The following is a 23,616-nucleotide window of genomic DNA, read 5'->3' on the forward strand; positions in this document are numbered from 1 at the left end:
ATCTGGTAATGAGACACAAACTACTTTATCGCTTCAGTGCATTCACATGCAATAGTAATTAAAAAATAGCTGTTTGGTTGATAACATACAAGAAGCTGTGGTCACCAGTATGGTTCTTCATCATTCAAGTAACTACTGCAGAATAAGCCAACAAAAGGGCAGTAGTAATGGAAAGACAAGAAAGTTACGTGGATTTAACTAGCTTTTCTCTTTAGGCCCTAACTGCTGCAGGGCTCTAGCAGAACTGGTGAAAACAAAAAACGGTTAAACCACACTTATCTAACCACCACATAGGTGAGCAAGGATAAAGCTTATTCAGCATCGATGTTACTGCCTCACTTCACAGATAAGATGTATGTAGTAGAGACTTGGAGGTTAAATTCTAGAACTAAGAACAAAAGTTCAGGGTCGAGACCCTAGACCTTATCTGTAGATGATCTGGGACACTTTATTTGGAATTATCAGAGCCTCAGTTTCCCTGGATAAACAGGCTCTTGATAGTTGAAGTCATTCATGTTTCTGGAACACCTGCAGATCCCTCCCATGGGGGGATAAGCCCATATCATTACAATAATGCAAGAGAAGAATAGTTTTAACAGTGCATATCTGTCCCCTTTTGTGCAGAAAATCTTAGACTGAGTTTTCTCCTCCACACTCCCTAAACAGACACAGGATCCTTATATGCATTTGTAAAGCCAACCTCTAAAACAGGACTTTGAAATGTTAGAATGACAAGTTATCCTTTCAAAAGTAAGTAACTGACCCTACTCAAGTTTCACACAGAATGTAATATAATTAACTATATTTCAACATACTTAAAACAAACCTCAAGACTTTTTAAAGACAGGACTCCCAACATCTTACATGCTATTCCATTCTACAGGCCTGCTTCTCTGAAAAACATTCACCCACCCAATTTTTGCCTTATCAGGAACCTGCTACATTCCAAAGGGCTGTGCTCAAGGTTGTAACGTTCTTTCCAGGCATTTTGCTGACTCTTTCACTGCCAAATATGGCCCTTTGCAGGATGCACTCGTTTGCAAGAACTCAAAACCTGGAGACACTACAACAGGGCAGCACAGTATGCTGACAGGAAGAAGTAGACTGCTGTTTATTTACTTCAATCAAAGAGAAAAATTATGTCACTTTGTTTATTTTTAAAACCAAGAATTCATAATGACATTTGCCTTCACACACTCCTTTGATCCCAAAGTGAAACAAGCTACAGGGATACATACAGTAGTACAGCTGCCCCAGCGTGAGCCACTAGACAACTGCATACTGCGCAAGGTGGAGAAGAACAAGCAAAAGAACATGAAATTCGCCCTTGTAACAGGGAAATCACTTCTGAATACTTGCAGACCAACTAGACTTCCTGAGTATTATCTAAGAGACCAAGTTGTAGACAGCACGATGGTGAACAGCATAAGTGGTTTGCTACTCCTAGTTTCCCCTACAAATAGCAACCCCTCCCCACTGCCTACGGCACTGCCTGACATCTCCCAGACACACTTGGTATGCATACAGAGAGATACAACAGAATCTGACAGCAGCAGGTTTCATTTGGAACCATCTTCAAGGACATATTAAACGATGCAGTTAAATCCACTTAAACAGCCAACAGAGTATCAGAATAAACCTGTTAAAAGGATTATTCTACATACTAGTTGATTTCTACAACAGTTGTATTTGTTACAAAAGCCCTTTAAATGAATACGAGAGAAGGAAACCACCTTGGGGCTGAGGCCTGGTAGAGCTCGTAGACAAGATTCATGGGCCTAAGAGAAGAAACCAGCTATTTTAAAAGGTTCGTCAGGAGAGAACCAGACCCAGCTCTGTTGAGCTGTTCAAACTGCCTCAGATATTAATCCTATTTCAGGAATACAGGGAGTGCTCTGGGCACAGTGAGTCAGCAGGGTGGGGCATTTTTTTTTCCATGTTTGCAGACTGAACAGGAACAGAAAGAGCAAAAGAAGCTGCAAGCCAGAAATCTAGCACCTGGCTGCTATACAGGCAGGAATTCAGCAGGGTTAAGTTAGAAAAGCTCACAAATCTGTGCAGAGCCAGCACTCATAAGTAGAAATAGAAGTCTTATCTGGGAGTCAAGTAAACATCCTAAACAAAATTCAAAAGAGAAACTGTAAAGATGTTTCAATGCTGTAAGCTACCTACATTTTCTCCTGATGATCCTTGCCCCCTCCTTGTTCTAGACTAAGCTTTTTAAGCAAATCATGCTATTTGACACAAGTCTTAATTGCACTGTTAGGCCAGGACAATGATAGTTATAGTTCAAAGCAAACAAGCATGAGAAGGCCTAACAATAACCTCTAAGACTCCTCTTCTGCAAAAGCACTCTTCAAGGGAAAGCATTCACACACTATGTAGTTGTAAAATGTAATATTCCGGATGTCTCGTTACAGTAATTACATCATTAAAAAATAATATGAAATCTTAGCCCATGAACACTCTCACACACACGCTCTTTAGAAACCAAATGCAAGTTACTTCAGGTGATCCAGTCTCCTCTAAAAGCTATATTGACCCGACATTCATATAGCCCTCCTTCCAGATAATTTATGACCCGAACAATGTTTCAGCAGATGCTAGACAATTTTAATAATCTTAGTAAAAAGGAATAATTGTATCTTCTTCTTCCATTTTCTCCTGGCCATAAACAGTCTGTACTTGCTGATGTAATAATTAAAAATGTGAAGTACTTACATAGTCAACTGGAAAGGACGTCAGTCACATGGACTAGGATATCATCTGGTCTGCCTTGCAAACAATAGCAACTGTCAATGTATCTTTTCCCCCATTTCCAGTCCTAGCATTCTGCTTCGATTTATTCTACAAAACAGTGTTTCAAACATCAGCAAGCCTTAGGCTGCCTTTTCTCTGCCCCCTCCTCCCCAGCAGAAACAAAGCATCTGACTAAGGAAGAGGTGCTCTGCTCAAAAGATACCCCAAACCTCTTCCTGAAATCCCAAAGCAGCTGGCTAATCAGAACTGAAATTGCTGAAGTTAAACATGACTTCTCAGCATTAACGTTCCCATTGTTATTTGAATTAACAACCTCAGAGTCCCAACAGACTGGGGGTTTAAGCATACATTGTCTTTCGTGGCATTATACTCTCTCCTCTCCAGCACCAACCAATCAGCTGCTGCTCCAACACAAACATTTGTGGGGAAGATGGATGAGATCCATGGTTAGAGGGGGGTTGTGTTTTGGTTTGGAGAGCTTTGTGATTTTTGTTGGGTTTTGGCTTGGAAAAAAACCAAAACAAAACAAAAAAAACACACACAAAAAAAATCCACAGATAAATTCCCCGATCCAGTTCTCAGCATGAACCTACAAACGAACAGTTGTTGGCACAACTGACAGGGCAGCATGCCACAGCATGAAGCATAATCACCAAAGACAACTTAAATCAAGATTTAGCTTCAAGGGGCATAATATGAAAATACTGCAAGACATATATACAAATATATGTTGTAAGACCAGACAGCCCTTGCTTCAAATTTTAAGCAAATAAAAATTAAAAAAAAAGAAAAAAGGAAAAAGCAGAAAAACCAGAAATCAAGACATAAGTAGAACCAATCATAGCCCAGGGAGGCAAATTTTGATTTTGATCTTAATTCTTTAGAGGGGAAACTGAATGAGTTAACAGGAACATAAAATTAAGAAGCAAGAAAATAGCAGTGGAAGAAAGTATAGGAATTGTAGAAATCAGTAAAAGGGCAAGCCTCCAACACCAGAATTGAGGGTTTTTTTTATCGTGGGGTGTTGGGGTTTTTTTCCTTCTACAGTATTTTCCTTCAAAAGTTATATATGGATATAAAGTCATTTCTAAACATGTACATATAGAGGAAGTTAATCCATTTTCCAGCGAAAAGAAGTGTCATCCAGGAGAAACGCACCAAACTGGATTCCAAGACACTAGCGCTCACCAAAATTCAGCTAGAAGCCTAAGCTTCAGCATGTCAAACGACTGAGCTGCATACGTCCTCGTTAAAACACTTGGAAATTTATTTATGGAAATCACTGTGTAAGATAAAAGCTTGTTATAAACCCAAGGCTGTTTTTCTTTTAAAGTACACTTTTCATTCTTTAAATGTGTTTCCAAAAAAAAAAAAAAAAAAACCCAAAAACCACCTTGCAAACGACTGGTTTCCTTAGAAAGGAAAAAACCCACAACCACAAAACAAGCAATTATCAAGCCTATTTGCAAAAATATCAGCCCGACATGGCAAGTGCCCATTAATGGGAAAAACAGTTTTAGTATAAGAATGTTTCCTTAACCCGCTGTTGATTTAATTACAAGAAAAAGCTTGTTACAAAGCTTAGGTGGAACTTTTGTAAGGGTGCTTGCATCTTGGCATCAGTACATATTTGTACACATTGAAACCAGTCTGAAACACCTACTTACAGAATACAAGTTTTAAGTTCAAGAATTCTTCCTCTTCAGATTTTTCTTGGACAGACACATATTCGGAATGCATTTACATAACTTGCTTTAAGTGGAGATACTGAGATTTCATAGAAGTACTGAAGCGAAGGACAGGCACTAACTGTGAAAAGATGCATAACCCTTTATCTGCTGTATAAATTGTATTTACATATCGAGTACAAAACAAAGCAGAGCTTAGATCACATTAGTATGTATTTTAGTTTGACCAGACGATAAGATCACAACAAATTATGTATAGGTCAGTGCTCAAGCCTGAATAAATTTGGGGTAGTCAAGGTCAGGGCTAGGGCATGTTTGCTGAACACAAACATGACAGGTCAGTCACATTCAAATATCTAAGATCCCACCATAGTGTAACAGATCTCAAGTTTGCTGTGGACAATTGCTCAGCTGAAAGGAAGGCATCTTCTGTTGTCTCAGATATTCTACAAACACAATAACATATTTTCTCTCCATGCATACTAAAAAACCCTACCTAACCAAAATTCATTTTGTTAAGAGTCTTCAGAGGACTGAACAAACTGAAAAAAGTATATCTGACGTTTTTATGTAAACACTATTTTATCACTTTCTCTTGCCTTTTTGCCCTCTTATGACGGCAGAGGCAGAGTGGCGCTAAAAGAATTATTAAATAAAGTAAAAATGTTTCCCAGATTGTATTAGTGTCTCCATAGCACCCATCCAGGAGGCATGGCAGATGCATATGGACAGCTAAGAGTCCTCCATAAACTAAGAGAAACTTTAAAACTGAATAAAGTTTTTGAACTGCCTGTCCAGTACAGCTCACAGACAGCTCTCAACCACATCTGCAGTATCGCTACTGAAACTGGACAGCATAAGCTGCATGTATGTTAGTTTTCAAACATTTATAACCTAGGCCTGTGAAAACCCTATCAGCTCTTTCAAAGTCAGAGATCAGCCCACACTTCAAAATCAAGATACCTTGGGAAATTCTGGTTCAGGTAGTTGTATAGAAACACAGAGCTAGTGCTGTGGAGCTCCAGTCACAGCAAAACAGTCACTAGAAATCCCCTAATATCAGCAAGTCCTGGTTCAAGTCTTTCCTGAGATATCGTTACAGTTTTCAAGAGTAACCATTGGTGCATCCATCTGTTAAATAAAAAACCCCCAATAATCCAAGAAAAAAAAATCAAAAATCATTAAGCTCTCTCACACCTTCCTTGCTACTTATTCCAAGCTCTACCTGTTTTCTATTTGGCTAGTATTTTTTCCTGATGAGAACCCTGATCCCTTTAGCAGTACAGGAGTTGGTAATGGCAAGTTGGCTTCAGCTCTGTAACTGCATGCTAAGCCCTACCACCTTACCTGGTGTATTTTACTGGAGATGGCCTTCAGTGCCCCACACCCCTGGGTGTGCTGTACTCAAGAGGCTCCCTTTGAAGCTGAGTTTGGTGCACCAATACCTGCCTGCCATCCACAGCACTGGTACAGACACCTGCTGCTTCTAAGCACAGCCAGTCCTCTATTTACCTTAGGCAGTGCTAGATTTGCCCTTCTGCTGGGGTCAGCATTATCTCACCTATTTACCTCCCTGGAGGAACTTTTCAGTACAATGCAGAATTTTTCAGTGGCAAGAAACATTGATTATATCTTTATACTCCTGTTTGTGTTCAATGTCAAATTGCAGACATTGTCATAGAACTCTCAAGCTGATGGTGGGGGGTACCGAAAGGAATATCATGATACTATCATCTACTAAAACTGTTGATGAGATGAGATCAGCTGAGATGCACCCCTCACTGAGGTGGAGGCTGCAACAGGACCTTCTGTCTCCTACATCTTTCTGGGATACGTGTCCCCCCACCTTTATATTGTCTCTTCCCAAGACTTACAGATGCTACAGCTCTATTCCAGGGTGCTGCCCACTTCGAACTCCTTCAAGACAGATAAGTGCTACCACTGGAGAAGCTAGATTATCTTCTCTTCCCCGATACTGAAGTAGAGAGGGATCAGCATCAACCTGAAGTTTCTGGTACGGTTTCATGGTAACCAGTACTCCAGTAGCTCCAAATCCTTAGCTTACTTTGACCATCAGTTTACCAATATAAACTTAGTTCACTCAGGGCACACAGAAACTGCAAAATCAATTTGGATTAGAAGAGGCCAGAATGATGCATAAATCCTATGCAAATATTTCTATACAAAGCAGTGTGGTTTCTCAACAACTGCAAAGCAAAAGGCTTATGGGTTTGTGTAACTACTCAGCTGTGCTTAGGAGGACCTTCAAGAAATTTAGCAAATCAAATTGAGGAAGTGCCTCTCCAAAGACTAAATGCCTGCAATGACAGGTCTGCTGCATTCTAGGGGCTATGTGTTCAAACATAACTTATGAATACAGGAAAGTGGAAAACAATTTTCTTCAATATGCCCTCATATAAATTCATAAGATATGAGAGCTCCTGCACTCACTGAAGCAGAATCTAGCCCACATCTGAACGACAAGAGCATCAGACCATGTAAACAATCTCAAAATTGCAATCAGCCTCTCATTACTGTCACTCAGTATAGATCAATTCAAGAAGACAGCCAGGCCTGTAGCTCAACACTCCACCTGAAATACCAAAGGAAAACCAGGGAATTTTCTAGATCCCTATCATCAGAAGAGAGCATGGGGACCAGTCAGGTCTGCCTTGTGCTGTAAGACAGCAAGTTGCTCCCAGGCTCTCTGTTGAGGTGAGCAGACACTGGTCCTTCTGGAAATACTTAAGGACTAAACACATTGTCCCCTTTCTCACACACCAGACCCCTCCATCTGATCAAGTACCTGCTCATCATGCAGTTCTGTTAGCAACATCTGCCTTTTGGTCTCATTACAATCACAGGTCTCCTACAAAAGAGGTCAACAGCAGACCATGGAGCACACAAACTAGTTACATGATTCGCAGCATACTTCATTCCGATGGGTAAATTCCTTAGGGAAGAAGCTAGTGGAGAAAAGGCTGAATAAAAGATTCACTCAAACTATTGTTCAGGTAACTGCTAGCCCCAATGCACTGCTTGTGTTTAGTGTACTAGTCCTCTGTCCTAGTTAGGAGCAGCTCTTCAAGGCCTTTGAGGAGCATGCTTATGCAAGCTGAGAGATACTTGTTCCAGCAAGTTAGGAAGCCAAGAGCACCTTTGAGGAAATACTCTAGACTCAGCTAAAGCACTCTCTTCCTGATATCCATCTACCCCATATCAGGAGCTATGGATGATCAATATTAAGACTAGAGAAGTGGTTTATATCCAAAGGCTGAAGAATGTAATCAAGACTACAGCTTGTCAGATTTTTTTTCCTCTTTGCAATTCAGATTTCACTCATAAGGTTTTTCTTAAAGAAAAACAAGAAAAGTAAAACAAGGAACAGACAGTAAGATGTGCTGCTCTTCACTGCAGTCACTGAAGGGGTGCAGGCTGCACACCAGCTATGCAAGGCAACTTTAATCACAGCTAAGCACTGGGCTTGGTATCAACCACAATCAGGCTTAGACAGGAGAACTGCAATGTAAGTTTACAACAGGATGTTCTCTCCTTGCTAATCCACAAATTCAAGTAATTAGTACAATTAGCAAGACAGATACATTCATCCAAATACCATGATTTTCGCAAAGACAATGATAGAATATTGCCAGAGTGAGGCATTAATGTGTGTTCTTTGAACAATTACAGTGATTTCATCCCTATCAGACCCAACAGAGTCCAATGACCACCACAGGAGAATGTAAAGCAAAAGTATACAAGATACCCAGGGAAGGTAAGGGAACTCCCACGCTCAAACATTCAACCTAGAACACAAAGGGGACAGTCTGTGGAAGACATGAAGGGCAAGGACGGGGGAAACATACAGATGTCTTCCAACAGTGATCAACTCCCTTTCTCAGCATATTATTTTCTGAAACTTCATGTTGTAATGTCAGTGCTGACCATTATAAAAGGAAAAAAAAAAAACCCACAACAAAAAAAAACAGATAACAGGCTAGCAGAAAGGAAAACTGAAGATTGCTACGAACTGAAGCAGTTGGATTCTAACAGCCACAGAAACAGGCTTTTCTGCCTTGGCTCATACTAAGCACCATAATCTAATCTCTTTTGGGAAGCCCTGAGCCCAGCCAGGCTGACAGGCCATTACTATCTTCCTGGGCAAGATCATACCGTGCTACGTAATTGTAGACTGCAGCAGATAGAGCTCTCTGTTTTTGTATGTTACACCTCCCTGGTGACAACAGACCAATCACATTTACTTTTTAGCAGCTCAGACACATTTCAAGCCCAGTGCTCCAGGGAATGAGGTATTTTTCTTCAGAACAGATCATGCCAGGAAGCTGCTGGCCCATTTTAAAAGAACATACAGATGTGACTATAGGTAACTGAGGGTTTTGTTGAGTTTTTTGGCTTTTTGTGTGTGGGGGGGTTGATATTTTTTTTTGTCGGTTTGTGTTTTTCTTTTACAACTATCCTACCAACTAGAGCCTGCTCCAGCCTCACCCGTACCATGTGTTCAAAATGGGCACTCCTTACCTAGCTTTGTAGCCATGGGAGTATATAATTTCTGATAACATAATAGCTGACACATATCCCATTAGAGAAGTAGCTGCATTTCACTGTTGAGCATAGAATATTTTAAAGTTCTTAAGAAGTAGGAAACGGACATAGTGAGCCAAGGCTGTACAGTGCACTTCTCCACATATCAAGGACAGGTAACAAACAGAGGTGCCCAGTCCAAATACACAAATTTCTCACTGTTAAGTAACTACTGCAAAAGCTGGCTTCTTAGGTTTCAGAGCAGCCCACTACATTTGTTACTAGGCTGTTGTGACAAACCAATCTACAAGTAATTGGGGCTTCTGGATACTTCAGAGTGAGATTTAACCTGGCCAGAAGCTCCAAAAGAGGATGGGGGTGTTTTTATATGTTATTTTTAAAAGAAGGAAGGTTGTGGTGGATTTATTCTCCCCTAGAAAATAATTCCTCCCTCCACAAAATACAAAAAGCAACCCAGAAGCAACAAAGATTGGTGAAATAACAAATTAGCGCAAATAACAAAATAACAACTAGGCAAAGGGCCTGCAATACTAACAGGTGCAATCCAGTAGTATAAACCAACAGACTGAACTTTAATTCACTCTTCCTACAGGGCAATCATCGTGGACTCTCACACACATACTTCTCATGTATTCATGTAGCCATGAGCAACTAACTCAGCTCCAGCTGCCGCATTTGGGCAGAGCTTTCTCTGAAACAGAGATTCCAATTACATTTGCAATAATCTGATTACTACATCAGCCATAACCTGGTTAAGAAAGGGTCTGAGAGACAGCGTTTTGGCAGCTGGAAGAAGACAAAAGCAAGATATCCTTTTGTTATTTTAGTAATAGGAAGATTTGCAAACTGCAACCAGATTTTGTGACAGAAATACGCCACACTGGTCCTACACAGGACAGAACAAGTTTAGAGAAGTTATGGATTCGTAAAACTGCCTCAGCAGTAAGACACACCAACATTCAAGGATTTACTTACAGTTTATGGTTACTTTCACATCCCACGTATTTGCTTTCTTTCTTTGTTGCTTCTGGGTTGCTTTTTGTATTTTGTGGAGGAATTATTTTCTAGGGGAGAATAAATCCACCACAACCTTCCTTCTTTTAAAAATAACATATAAAAACACCCCCATCCTCTTTTGGAGCTTCTGCCCAGGTTAAATCTCACTCTGAAGTATCCAGAAAGATATGATCAGGAAAGCAATCCACTTTGTTATCAGTGAGCTGGCCAAAACCTGCTTTGCTCAAATTGTTGTTTTGGAAGTACTTCAGTCACATGCAGTTCACCCAGACTAATCCATGCCACCTTTTCTGTTGTCACGTGCAGATAGAGGGGTAGACTGCAAAGCAAAGCTGCCATTAAACCTGTACCAGAACAGCATTTCTTTTCCTACGTGTGCCAGCAAGAGATTACTAAAGTCAATGATATTTCACCAGCGAAAGAACAGAATCAGGTCCTTATTATTCTTTCCATGCTTATCTGACTGGGCAGAACAAATCAAAGAGGAGACAGTCCGGGGAAAAAAAAATTGCTAGTCTTGGTTTCTCTGGGGGAAAGCAAGCTCCAGATAAGCTGTGCCTCCAATCAACAGTCTGATTTCCATGAACAGCAATGTGCTTCCCTATGGTAATTGAAATGGAGCAATTCCCCTCAAACAGCTTGCCAAGTCTCACCTCATTAACCTTTATGGACTGACCTCCAAAATTCCTTGAAGCTGAAATAGAGGTCCCACTTGCCTCTACATGATAACTGTTTATCCCTAAGAGGTTGGGGAGAGAGGGAGGGCATTAGAGACTGAGCTGCTGAACATGCTAGAACTGGAAGATAGAGACCTGCCTCCAGGATATTACTGGGGCCCAAACCTTTGCAGGCTTTTGTCTGCTTTGCTGGCCCATCTTCCAGATAGCCTGCGAAGGCAACCTTGGATTACAAATCACCCTCCCCTCCCCTAACACTTCAAGTCAATATCATTAGCTATAGTGTACTGCCCCGTATTCAAATCAGCATTTCCTAACCTGTACTTAAAGGTTTAGCAAATTTTCTAATTAAACCTTATTTTTCCCCTCTCCCAAGTCAGGATGTCTACTCACCATTCCACTGAACTCATTTTACTACCTTTGCTCACACCTCTGCAAAACTCTGGTTTCAGACAACTACTGCCCAGGTTGGTTTACTCTTTCATGTCAAAGGCAGGTGCTTTGCAACTGCAGAACCACCTGAACACTGGGGTGGGAGAAACTCCATGATCTAAGGTGAACCTAAGAAAAGCAAAAAATAAAATCTATCTGCATGCCATTACTAATGGTAAGCCTGAGGTAAAGGTTAGCAAGTGTTTGTAGAAGGAGGAACAAAACCAAACTGGACTGCAGAGTCCACTGTAGTTACTTGGGGACATAAAGCAGAAGTTCCATAGATTCCACTAAATTCAGCAAAAGGGAAAGAGAAATCTGTCAGGGGAAAAGAAGGAGCTCTTCACTCCCCAAAACTAAGAAGGGAATGGTAGCACAAGCAGCTTGATAATCTCAAAAGCCACTAAATCACTGGAAAGCAAATGGCAGAGGGCAGCTTTTGAACAGCATCTTTTCATCAGCGCTCCCAGGAAATCCACTGATCATCACAGCAAAGGATTAAAACGTGTAAAAAGTAATAACAAAATGAACCAAACAAGTGTCAGAGTGAATTTAAAACTCATTCTTGACCCAACGTAAGTCACAGACTGACAGAAGGACCTGTGGCCAGCAGTCCTTAAAATTAACAAGTGAGCTGCACTCAGTTCCTACATTTCAGATCCTCAGCAGGAAGAATCACTGCACAGTGAACTGGTCTGCCTCCATTGCTCAAAGGAAAGTTGTGTTTCTGAACAGCAGCAACAGCACTGGCATGTTCCCTCATGAGTTGTCTTTGTATTGCTAGAACATTGCAAAGCACTTTTCAAACTACATCTTGTGAAATCCACACAATACAATAGTGGGTGGAAGAACTGCAGAATTAGGAAACTTGTCCAAGTTCTCAGAACATGTAAGTAACTCGGGAACAGACCCTTGCAGAAACTGGTACAGAACAACGTCCTTCCGTGCTGACGTACCGCGTGCTTTCTTGGAGCTTTAGAATTAAGTAGTGTCAAGGATTACCCTATAAGCACGACATTCAGATACTTGCCTACCTGGTCAGGCATTTAAGGAACACAAAACCTGAAGAATCTACAGCTCCAAGCAAGTATGCACTTTAAAATGGCATTCTGCCCAGCTGAGGTAACAGGAATTTTGAGTCTTGCGGTTCACATGCATAGATACATTCCAGCACTCTTTCCTCTGTCTACATCAAACTCACTAGAAATACAGAGAATGCTCCATGCATTTCAGGAAGGGATGTTCAGCACTCCCACACTTAGTACAGGATAAAATAAGTGAAACTTTACTCCAATGGAATTAGATTACACATACCCTCAAACTGACCTTATATTGAGCACTATGGTTGTTGGTAGCTTTTGAGAGCGCAAACCTGGCAGAACTCTGAAAAGTGCTATCAAGTCCTCTCAATTGAACAGAAGTCACTACTGGGGCACCTTTAAAGGAAGCAGCTTTGCAGGTAAATATTTATACATGGATTCCAGATAAAGTTTCCATGTTGTTATGCAGATAGATAAAATCATTTCACATACAGAGCTATCACACAGCATGCACTGCTTTTATGAAGCAAGCTATAAAGCCAAGCAACAACTCCAATGTGCTCCTCAATTAACAAACTGTTACTAGTTTAAAAACTGACCCAACTGAGGCCATTGCAAGGCCTCGTCACTGCATAATGGCACTATGCAACTCTCCCTTTGATTATAAGCAGAAATGCACAACGGGTGGCTTCTCTTGTGTCTGTGTCTGCAACCAATGTTTAACAGTAGACAGAATTTTAAAAGATCTTGTTCTTCCTCCACAATCATAGTAAAAATATTCAAGCTTAACAGAGTTAAGATGTGATTTTTTTCTATTCCCACTACAGGAAATTAGTGATACATAATTAATTCTAACATGAGTATCTTTGCCTGGGCTCCATTAAGTACATTTAATAAAAAGTACAGTTATTACCAAATCTCAACCCTGAAGCTCTCATTCTGCTCCTTGAAAAAAACTGAAAGCCTACTACTTTGGTCTGATTTAAGGTTTTTGATAACCCATCTCCAAGAGCCCAGATTAAAATTTTGGCTTGGATTCCATTCACTTGGGAATTAGATGACCTCCTTCTTGTCCTTTTTTGTAATACAAAAGTAGGAAAGTGTCATTCAACTGTGAACTCAGGAAAGAACTTGGGCAAAACAGCACATGTCCACTGGCCAAACTTAAGATGCACTGGGACAGCAGATACAGACAGAAAGTTCACACCGCACCTGCCCACACCACATTCAGCATTACTATGGCCAGAGCCATGAAAAGCAAAGCCAGCAAGCATACAAAAATCTGAATGCACAAAGAAACCAAATACTATTCAACAAATCCCACTCGATGTTAATTAACATTATGGCTGGCCAGAGCCTGCTGTGATTCAAACTTGCACTCTGTTCAAACAAAACTTAAGGGAAGCCTGGCAGAACTAGTGACTGAACCACAGGTGCAGGAAAAGCTGTCTGGATCTGTGAACTGCTTTTGCATCACGTGGTGAGGGAGAGCAGTCCGCATCAGAGTATGCTAGTTGGGAACAGTAGCCAGCCGGCTAATCACACTGTGATCTCTCATGTCTTTTGTTTGTTTTATGAAACAGAGATTCTGCCAATTGGTTTCAGATCAAAATTCTTCCTTATCAGGAAAGAAAGAAAATTCATATGAAATGATGCTCAGCAGGAATTAATCAGAAACACAGTCCTCCTGAAGGCATAAGCCTTTTTGGTTAAGTAAAAAGTTGCCACCAGCTAATGTGCAAGACAGTAATGATTAGCCATCTGGTGAAGGTTCCTGCTAAGCTTGCCATGTTACCCCCTATGCCGAGGAAAGCAGAAGGTGGATCAGTTACATTCTGTCCTTGCTTGCGATTGTGTGGTCATCTTTAGGAACAAGACACAAAGCTTTCCAGTGCAACCACAAATTGTAACTGTTCTGAATTTTCAGCAGGCCTTTTTAAAAAAAAAAAAAAAATTTTTTTTTTTTTAAATTTACATTATTTTTTAAAAAAAATATTGATTGCCTTTCTGAAATCTGAATTTATCCTCAAGCTTTATCAACCTTTGTTATTTTTGCCCCTTTGTTTCCTTCTGCAAAAATTGCAACTGCCAGGAGGCTTCCCAGTCATCTAAAGAGTGTCAGTAAACAAGAGCAGAGACAGATGGTTGCAGCTCAGTTTAAACCAGCACAAGATCCAGCCTCTCCCCTGTGTTGCAAGTACTACCCGTAAGATACAAACATATCCATAAAACCAAACAAGAATGCAGTAGTCTCAGATAGAAAACAAGTATGTATATACAATCTGGTATGGAAGAAGTCACTGTCAGGACAGGGCACTGAGGTTTCATGTACAAAGCACATCCATTACAACGGTACAGCCTTCCTACATCCTACAAGGGGATGTAAGGATGGGGGGGGGGAGGGGGGCAGCGGAGAGCTCTCCCTTCCTTGTTGCTCCCAGAAGTATTGCTGGCAAAAAACAATCAGCAGGGAAAGTAAAATCAGGCATCAGCAAAGTTCCTCTGAGCAAAGAACTCACACAACCTGAGAAAATGACATCATCTCTGATAGGCCTCTCAATTTATCTACTACTTGAGGAATTCAGTCACATTGACAAATAACATGTTAACTCCTTATTGAAGTGACAGATTCAGAGAGACAAAGAAGACCCACAAGGTAATGCACACATTTAGAACGATAGAAGTCTATCAATCACACTGGGTTTTTTTTCATTCCTGGATTTTTTTCCCCTTCACTGCATGGGAAACTACTGATGTTGTTAGCACAAAATAGTATTTACATTATGTGCTATGCCTTGATAGATTATTGAATGTATGTGGACATCTGAATCTTATTTATCTAAAACAACATAGTTCACTGTTTGCTCCTTCCACCAACTATAAATCCACTGTGATTCCACAGTCACACCTACATGCCTGAATGGCTTACATAAGAACAGGTTCAAACATTGCCCATTTTTCCCCAAAGAAAAATTCTGACTCTGAAATTAAATTAACAGCTTTCCCTCAGGGCTGCCTGATATTCCAAGTTCTTCCTTCACTCAGTGATAGCAGAAAACTTCAAGAACAGGGTTACACAATCATCACCTCCAATCAGCTCTAACTGAAGGATGACACGAGACAGAACGAGAAACTAGTACTCCAATTAATACAGACAGGAAAAAACAAGATTGTGGGAGCAGCATCATTATTGGTAAAGCTCCAGCAAAACCCTCAGGTTGTGGCATGTTGGCACCTACTACCTTTGAGGTAGAGTGTAACTACTCAATGCAAGAATACAAGCGAGGGAATGAACTGGTGGTGAATACTGAACAGTTCTGACCCTTTTTTACCTAGGTGTTCACATTGAAACTTTAAGAACTGATTAATATGGGACTCCACTAAGCCTCTCGAGAGAAGCCTGAATCAACCCTTCTGGGAAACCAATCTGTATTCCTAACATGCAGTCTTATGTATACTTCAGCAGGACCTTCCTAAAATAGGACAACTACAAAATAAACGCAGACTTCCCACACGAAACAGTTGCCCCTTTTGAGCGATTCACCCAGGGTCACTTGGAAAACCTCTCCCATTCATGTCCACAATGCCATTTCCTGCTCCGTACATTTAAAAGACTACACAAAAAGCTGGTACACACCTGTATCCCCATGGAAGCAGCTGTCCTGATGACATCTCCCAGAAGGCAAATCTCCATCACTTGGCCAGATCTGTCCTGTTTTTCGTACACCCACAATAGTAGCCTCAGACACAATGACCTGCTGCTGCCTGTGCCGTTTTTGAGACTGGGGGGTTGGTGGACTGCTACTGTCAAAGGACTGCTGAGAGTTCTGGGAAGGAGAACGGCTCTTATCCCGATACATGCGGTAAGTGGTGGGGCTGGGGGAGACATGGCTGGACTGCCCTGAGGAGAAGTCTTCCTCACTGGAGGTAAGGTTCTCATTAGAGCTACAATCGGGAGTATATCCTCCTCCAATATCTTCAAAACTCCTGGGGGAGTAAGATCTCCTGGGCCATGTGAGATGTTTTTCCTGGTCAGTTGTGCCCTGATTTCGCAGAATAGGTCCTTTCCCTTCTCCTTCCCCCATCATTCCACCAACATAGATACTCTGATAGGGTTGAAAGTCCATGGGCTGCCAAGGTGAGCGGTTGCTGCCATTTGCATTAATCAGATTATCTTTGAGAAACCTAGGGTTCAGTTCAGCATCCTCATATTCTCCATCATAGCCAAAGCTGCTCTCCGAGGACCTTCCCCTGTAAGCAGGCCTCTGGAACTCACTGAAGCTGGGTACCATGTTAGAAGGCAGGGAGTGCAAAGACTTTTTACGTTCCATTTGCATGGCTTGGCTACCAAGGGAGCTTATTTTATCAGAAACATCTTTATCGTTGACCTTTACCAGACCCTTCTCATGATGATACTCCATGTTTACATAAAAGGGCTTTTCAACAACATCCTTGTTATCTCCAGAAGAATGTGAATTAACCTTTTTAATCCTCTCAAAATTGGACCTTAGGGCTGCCACACTGGTGCTGTTCCCTCTCTCCTTAGAAACAGGTTCAAACGATCCCTCCTTCTCAGCAGATCCCACTAGCCTGCGCGTGGAAGCCGATCTGTATTTTGAAGGAGAGCTATCTGTATCACAGCGATTCTCCATATCTTCTACAACTCTCTTCAGTTTCTCTTCACCATAGTACTTACACCTGTCCTGCTCTCCCTCTCCATGATGGGGGCTGTCCAAAGGTGACAGGTCTGACCCATCACTCTGGGTAGACAGTTTCCGCAGAGAGGGTATTCTGGGTTTGAACTTTTCCTCCCCATGGTGTGACTTGCTTTTTTCATATTCGTCTTGGTCAGCAGACTGCTGATGATGCGGGTCCTGGATCTGCTGCTCTGCACCCCCTTCAGGCAACTGAGAAACACGTTTAAAACCCCATCTCTGTCTATCATAGCTTTTTTTCTCCTTTGCCAGAAGAGTCTGCAGGTAAATCATGCGGAACCTCTCCTTGTTGACCTCCATCTCCAGTCTCCGGATAGATGCTTTGCACATCTCCAGCTCCTGTTCAATGTCTCCCACAGATTTCAGCTCCATTTTAGGAGGCTCAGAGTCTGCAAATTGTGCTTTCCAAGCCTCCACAAACCCCACAGGGTCCACCATTTTGCATACAGAAGTAAGTGGAGAATAGGGGAAGGAGGCTGGAGAGAGATAGGTGGAGAGAATAAACCAACCGGATCTCACATGTAGAAGCAGAAACAGCTCCGGCAGGGTCAACTCAATGCGTCTCTTTCACGGTCCATGCAGGGAAACTGGGAGGCAAACGGCAATCCTCGGGAGCAGCCTCTCCTCCAGCTTTTGCTGGCCCCCCCCGTACGCTCGCTACTCTCTCCCCGGCATGACTGATCCTTTGCTAGCGAACAACAATGCTCCCAACCCCGGCGATCCCAGAGCACTTCAAAGTGGGTGGACAAAGGAGCAGGCTCGAGGCGGGGGAAGGAAAGTAAATATCGCCCCCCACCCACCCACCTCCAGCCGCCGCCGTCCTGGGCACGGTCCTCAGCGCAGCCACGCTCAGGAGTCCTCCGCTCCGTCCTCCCCTCGCCAGCCCCCGTGTTATGCTTTCTCTTTCTCTCTCCTCCTTTCCCCCTGCCCCTTTCCCTGTCTCCTCCTCCCGGCTATTGTGCTGTCCTCCGGGCGCACACGCTCTCCGGAGCCTCCGCGCAGAGCAGCGAGGCGGCGGCGCGTCCCGCGGCGAGCTCCGCCGCTACCCCTCGGTGCCCGAGCCCCCCGCGGCCCCGCGGGAGCCCCCTCGGCGCGGCGGCTGGCGGCGCGGCAGCGGCTGCCCGCGGCTGCCCATCGCGCGGCCCGGCTCTGGCGGCGGCGCCCCGAATCGCAGCGCTGCGGAAGGGGAGGAGAGGGAAGGAGCCCGGCGCAGCGATTGACACGGCGCTGGGGCCTCTTAAAGGGGCAGCCCGGGCTGGCGGCGGGCGGCCGTGCCCGCCGGAGCCCGCGGAGGCCTGGCCCGGCGCCCTGCCCCGGCGCCCTGCCCCGCGGCGCGCTGGGGGCCGGCTGTCGGACGGACAAAGGCCGAGCCCCGCAAACCAACCCCGGTACGTTCGCGTCTGCTCACGCCTGCAGCCACAGGCCTGGACGGCACCACAGACAGACGTGACTACACCTAAGCTTGGGCAAGAACGCGTCGTACACACGTCCCTGTGTGCACAGGGAGGTATCCATGCTCGTCCGGGCATCCACGCCCTCATACGTTATGTATAAACGCCAGCACGGCTCTGTACTCTCTCACAGCAACGCTCTCCCCCCAGGCACCGATGCAGCTCACCTTCAAAGGTCATGTTTCTCCCCCACTAATAAGTGCTGTTTAGCAGCAGGCTTGTCATTCACTCAGTCCTCCCTTCCTTGCCGTAAGTGAAAAGCTGGATTTCTGAGATGGGCAACTGCTTCTCTGAAATCACGGTGATACCAACACTAAAGGCTGCTTTGTTCAGGCATAAGTCTCACTTTTGTCCTGTATATTATCCTAGCCACAATAACTGACAGTCCCACGCCCCAGCTCTGAGTGAAGGGTGGCAAACGATTTAAATGTTAAAGTCTGGCTGCTGAGTATTGCTCCTTCTGAAATCACAGTATGTGACCTTGTTTAAGCCCTGTATCCTTTCCATGTGCTAATTCAACCTCTGAAAAAGTGGTAACAAATACATCTGAACTTCCATTGTGCCTGCTTGGATGATAGGAAAAAAGTGAGATACATACACCTCATATTCCCTATAAACCTGTTCCTTTCATGTCTGCGGTGAGTATATCTTTTCTGGCACGTTACTAGAAAAGAAGGTGGGATATAGCCCCAACAAGAACTAATAAAATCCCATAAAAACAAAATGCACAAGTTCAGGGGAGTAGCTCTCTTACCTTTGAGATATGTAGTGTTTCATAATCCATTAAACATTTCTTTCACTTCTTGCTTTTTTATATGCCAAATGAAATATTTTTGGGTATTTTGAGACATATAATAAACGACTAATCATGTATTCAGTTATACATAGTTCATTCCTCTTGGGTTTTGTTTCCTGGGTTTAACCTCTTTTCCTGCACTTGTTTCCTCATCTTTTAACATGTAACAGGCATTGGCTGACCTGTATGGAAAACAGATTATGATCGAAATCATAATAAAATCTATATGTTTAATAAATACCTCTATAAATCTTTCAAGTAATCTCAGTCTTTCACAGAGATAAAATAAATTGGCTTTTTGCCACTGATACAGTTGGCTATTTGTTTGCCTTAGTGCCAGTTTGAACAATAAAATTCTGACATGCAACGTATTTCTAGTTAATAGGAAGTTTAAGACTATACTGGCATGGTTATAATAATGACAGGTATATTACATCACAGGGATATGTTCTGAATTCATCTGTTACTTTTAACTCAAGTTTCACAGTTCTGATTTTTTGTGTCTAGAGTTTGACAAAGGGTTCACTTTTCTGACATTTGTGCCCTTTCTGGAGGGAGGAAGAATTCTGATAGGTCAGATGAGGGATCTCTGTATGCACGCTTCCCGTGAATAATACTATTCAACAACTGCACCCTCTTCATCTAGTGAGGAACTACATCAGAAATTCCAGTGGGAACTTAAGGGATCTCTGAATTTCTGCTGATGCTTTATGCGTTCAGCGGAGTATGGTTTTAATAGGATACAAAATTTCATGAAGGCTATGGTGGCAGACACCTATCTGTGATTTGAGAACGAGAATCCTGTGATGGGAAGGCTAAACCCTGCGAGCCCGCCCAGCGCGCCGCCGTGGCGTGACCGCGCAGCGCCCCCTGGCGGGGCCAGCACACACTCTCGGCTCAGCTTGAAAAGCGCCTCAGCGCCCACTCGGGAACCGCGGCTTCGGCGGGAGCGGGCAGGTTCGGAGGCTTTGTAAGGGGGGAAGGGGAAAACAAAAAAAGAAAAAAAAAAGCGGTAGGACATATGCTGAGCCTTTTTAAAGAAAAATAAACCGTGATTTCTGATTAATTTGTGGCTGAAACTAAGACACTATTTTTGTAGCACAAAACTCTGGTATACCGAGTTTGAGAAGGCTGGTAAATCTCAAGTGGTCCCATCCAGTCTAAACCATGCTATGAACCCCCCAAAATGGGAACTCTCCTTAGAATTCAGAGAATGGCAATTTCTCGCTATGAGAACAACCTTCTGGCCAAAGATACAACGAACTGGTCAAGCATCTCCACTACCAAATGCAGATTCTGCTATAACTTGAACTTGCCAAACACTTCATTTTAACTGGCATGCTCAGATGTGATAGAGTGTATAGCATTCACTTGCAGTGTGTTACATTGTACACCCTACAATAACCTCTAACTATTGATGAAAACCTGAAAAAACACAGGGGGACAGAGTGAACCATGAAGAATGGACTCCAGTTGTCCCACAAGACAAGCCTGAGCTGGGAACCAACAGCATTCAGAAAGATCTGAATCACGCGACCTGCAAGAATATAAATAATAATAACCCAAGTCTCAAATAATCACTCTAAAGGCAGAAACAACATCATTACAAGTTAAAAGGAAAGGCTTTTGTAGTAAGAAATGAACTGCCTGTCAGGTGACTTTTTTAAAATTGCTTTTGATCCATTACCTGTTGTTTTGCTCAAACAGATATGCATACTTATTTAAACAGGAACTCATTAACACATTAGCTTCTACTTATTAAGACAAGAAACAGCATAACATTAGTACTTCTGGGAAATTTTTACAATTGCTTTTTAACTTTGCTTCAGACTGTCTCCAAATTTTACTTCTCCAGTTTCTCAGCTGCAAATTCCAGAAGGAAGCTGGCACTGCAAATGTTGCCATGATCACTGTGAGGACTTCAACTGGTATAAAAATTGTGGTTTAGCCTACCTATGGTTAGAATCACTACAGTTGTTCCAACACTGTTTTCCACAACATTAACACTTCTTTAAAGCCAATCAAGTCGCTGATAGAATGGATTAACATGCATAGATAAAACACAGAACAGATAAAAACATTCAAGAATTCGGAAATTTATATTTGTTTTTCCAAAGCTAGTTTCCTTTGTGCTTTCCTAAGCAATTCATTATTTGCAACATGAACCAAGATTCATTTTAGACGACCAATTATTAATACTGAGTTCTTTGCAGGGAAAGCCTCAGTGGGGCTAAAAAACACACCCCAAAACCAACCAACCAAATAATAAATATAAAAAAAAGCAAAACCAAACCCCAACCCCCCAAAAAAAAACAGTCTTAAAGCATCCATCATTGACTAGATGGAGTCAGATCACTGTCAAGGGATAGTCAATGACTGACACAGTATTGCATTAAGTGAAGATTTTGGAGCTCCAGAAGATACAAACCAGTAATGACATCAAGCAATGCACTGAACCACTAGAAAAAACAAACCATCCCAGCTGATTTTCCAGACATGATTGCATTGTTGAAGAGATTGCATCTCTGTGATTTTGTACGGTAATTGAGCTCAGCAATGAAAGAAACACTTAGGAGATAACAAATATAAGAAGAGATCAGGATTCCCAGTTTGGTTTGGTTTTCCCCGCAGAACATGTTGCTGAGTCATTTTGCAGCTGTAAACACTAACACATCTGCACTGAACCCCAGCACCTAGCCTAGACAACATAATTTGCTGCAGCAGAGTGAAACATCTTTTCCACTCATTCAGACCCAGTAAACGCGAAGCCCGTGGCTATGCTGCCCACTCAGTGCAGCACGTGGTACAAGTGGAGCATATATTCGTCATTCTTGTGACACAGATTTGGGAGATGAACAAATACGTAGAACATCATAAGGTCCAAATATTACATATTTGGACAAATAACTCCTTGCATACCCACACATACTCATTCTTTCCACCAAATGCTACATTTGCGTCTTTGCCAACAGAATTAGCACAATTGCCAAAGTGAAGATTGTCCAATAATAAAAAAAAAGACACTGAGTTCCTAGAACTCTATTCATCATATTTCATGAAGCTGCTCTAATTTACGTCATAAGAAAATACAAGTAATAAGAAGGATGTTTAAATCATCTTTTGTCCAATCTGGGGGAAAAATGGCAGAGTCGAGTATTTTCAGTTTGATGCACAGATTTATTAAATATCTTTATTTTCTCAGCAGCTCAAATCTGAAAGGTCCTGATATAATCAGTTTTCCAGATGCTGTTGTTTCTGTAATGACTGAATTAACATCTTAAGAAACTGTAACTTATAACTGTCCATAGGTTTTCTTTCTCCATTTAAAATAGCTGCAGTGTGAAATTTAAAGCATTATGGAAGATGTACCACTTTTTTTTTTTTTATGCCACCATAGCATCTAATGCTGGATTTGAATCTTAGAAGTATGGAGTTATAAGCTGCTGACAGATTTCTAGAGAAGCATTCTTTCTGTTGTCCCACTGATTCCTTTGTTAATTCTTTCATTTCAGTGCTTACAGTAATTTTGAAGGACCATAAATTTGTACAGTTTCATGCAAGCAAAAGATGTACAGCACTGATTTATCTTTAGAGAAATATCACTAACTAGATAATCAGAACTGAACATTAAAATTCAGTGAAATACTGGAAAAATTAGAGGGAAATAAAATGAGTGTATTTCACTTCTTTTGTACTTTTTCAGTTTAAACCTAATTATCATATTCAATCACAGTAATACAATTTCACAAATACTGACCAAATACTTTTTACAGCAATTTCTTGCAATGTCATTTTTCAGCAGGAATGACTTATAACAGGAATATCTTCTGGCATCAGTCATTGTTGCCCAAAGGGCAGAAGAGCACTGTAAAGCTGCTTTACTTTGATGAAATTCAGTGGTACCCAGAGCTAATCTCTCCCCACTAAACAATGATTGTAATTTCTAAAGAACTAAATGCACAAGGTTATGTCAAAGGGTTTTTGAAAAGGCAAAACTAGGGCAATAGTTTTTTGATCCAGCCAGCACACCAAGTCACAGCAGCATGTCCAAAGAGCAGGTTCTACTGTAAGCATTCAGTAATGACATCTTCATACAAGTACCTTAGGGCTTAGCATGGATGTGTCTACTTTGGAGAACTCCATCTATTCCCATCCCTCTAAATCCACACACACTTGCAAGTCTTTTCACCAAATGGCAAAACCATTTCTCTACCATTACAGCTTTTATTAAGTAGCAGAGCAAATTGCTCCCAGCACCTAGTGATCAAATTTTTTACTTATCCAGTAAAAGCAGATAGAGTGACTGAATTTAGCAGCAGCATCAAATCTAATCTTACCAGCTCAGAGTTCCTACCACAGATAGGGATGAGCAAGTTCATGACTGAGAATGTGTATGGTTCCAGAATCACGTTACATTACTACAAACAAACAAACAAAAGTTAGAAAAAAATTAAGAAGTCATTACTCTTAGCAACAA

The 23,616-nt window shown here is 42.0% G+C and overlaps 1 protein-coding gene across 1 annotated transcript in view; it reads right to left on the reverse strand.

Moving 5' to 3' along the window:
* The window catches only part of BCR (BCR activator of RhoGEF and GTPase), a 105,092-nt gene extending 87,387 nt beyond the window's left edge, over window positions 1-17,705 (reverse strand). Inside the window, exon 1 of the mRNA XM_080391642.1 lies at window positions 15,815-17,705. Within this exon, the coding sequence (XP_080247768.1) occupies window positions 15,815-17,330 (1,516 nt within the window). The 5' untranslated portion in view covers window positions 17,331-17,705. The remainder of the gene's footprint in view (window positions 1-15,814) is intronic.
* Window positions 17,706-23,616: the final 5,911 nt, after the last annotated feature.

The sequence above is a fragment of the Falco punctatus genome (genome assembly GCF_963210335.1).
Source record: "Falco punctatus genome assembly, chromosome: 1".
Lineage (NCBI taxonomy): Eukaryota > Metazoa > Chordata > Aves > Falconiformes > Falconidae > Falco > Falco punctatus.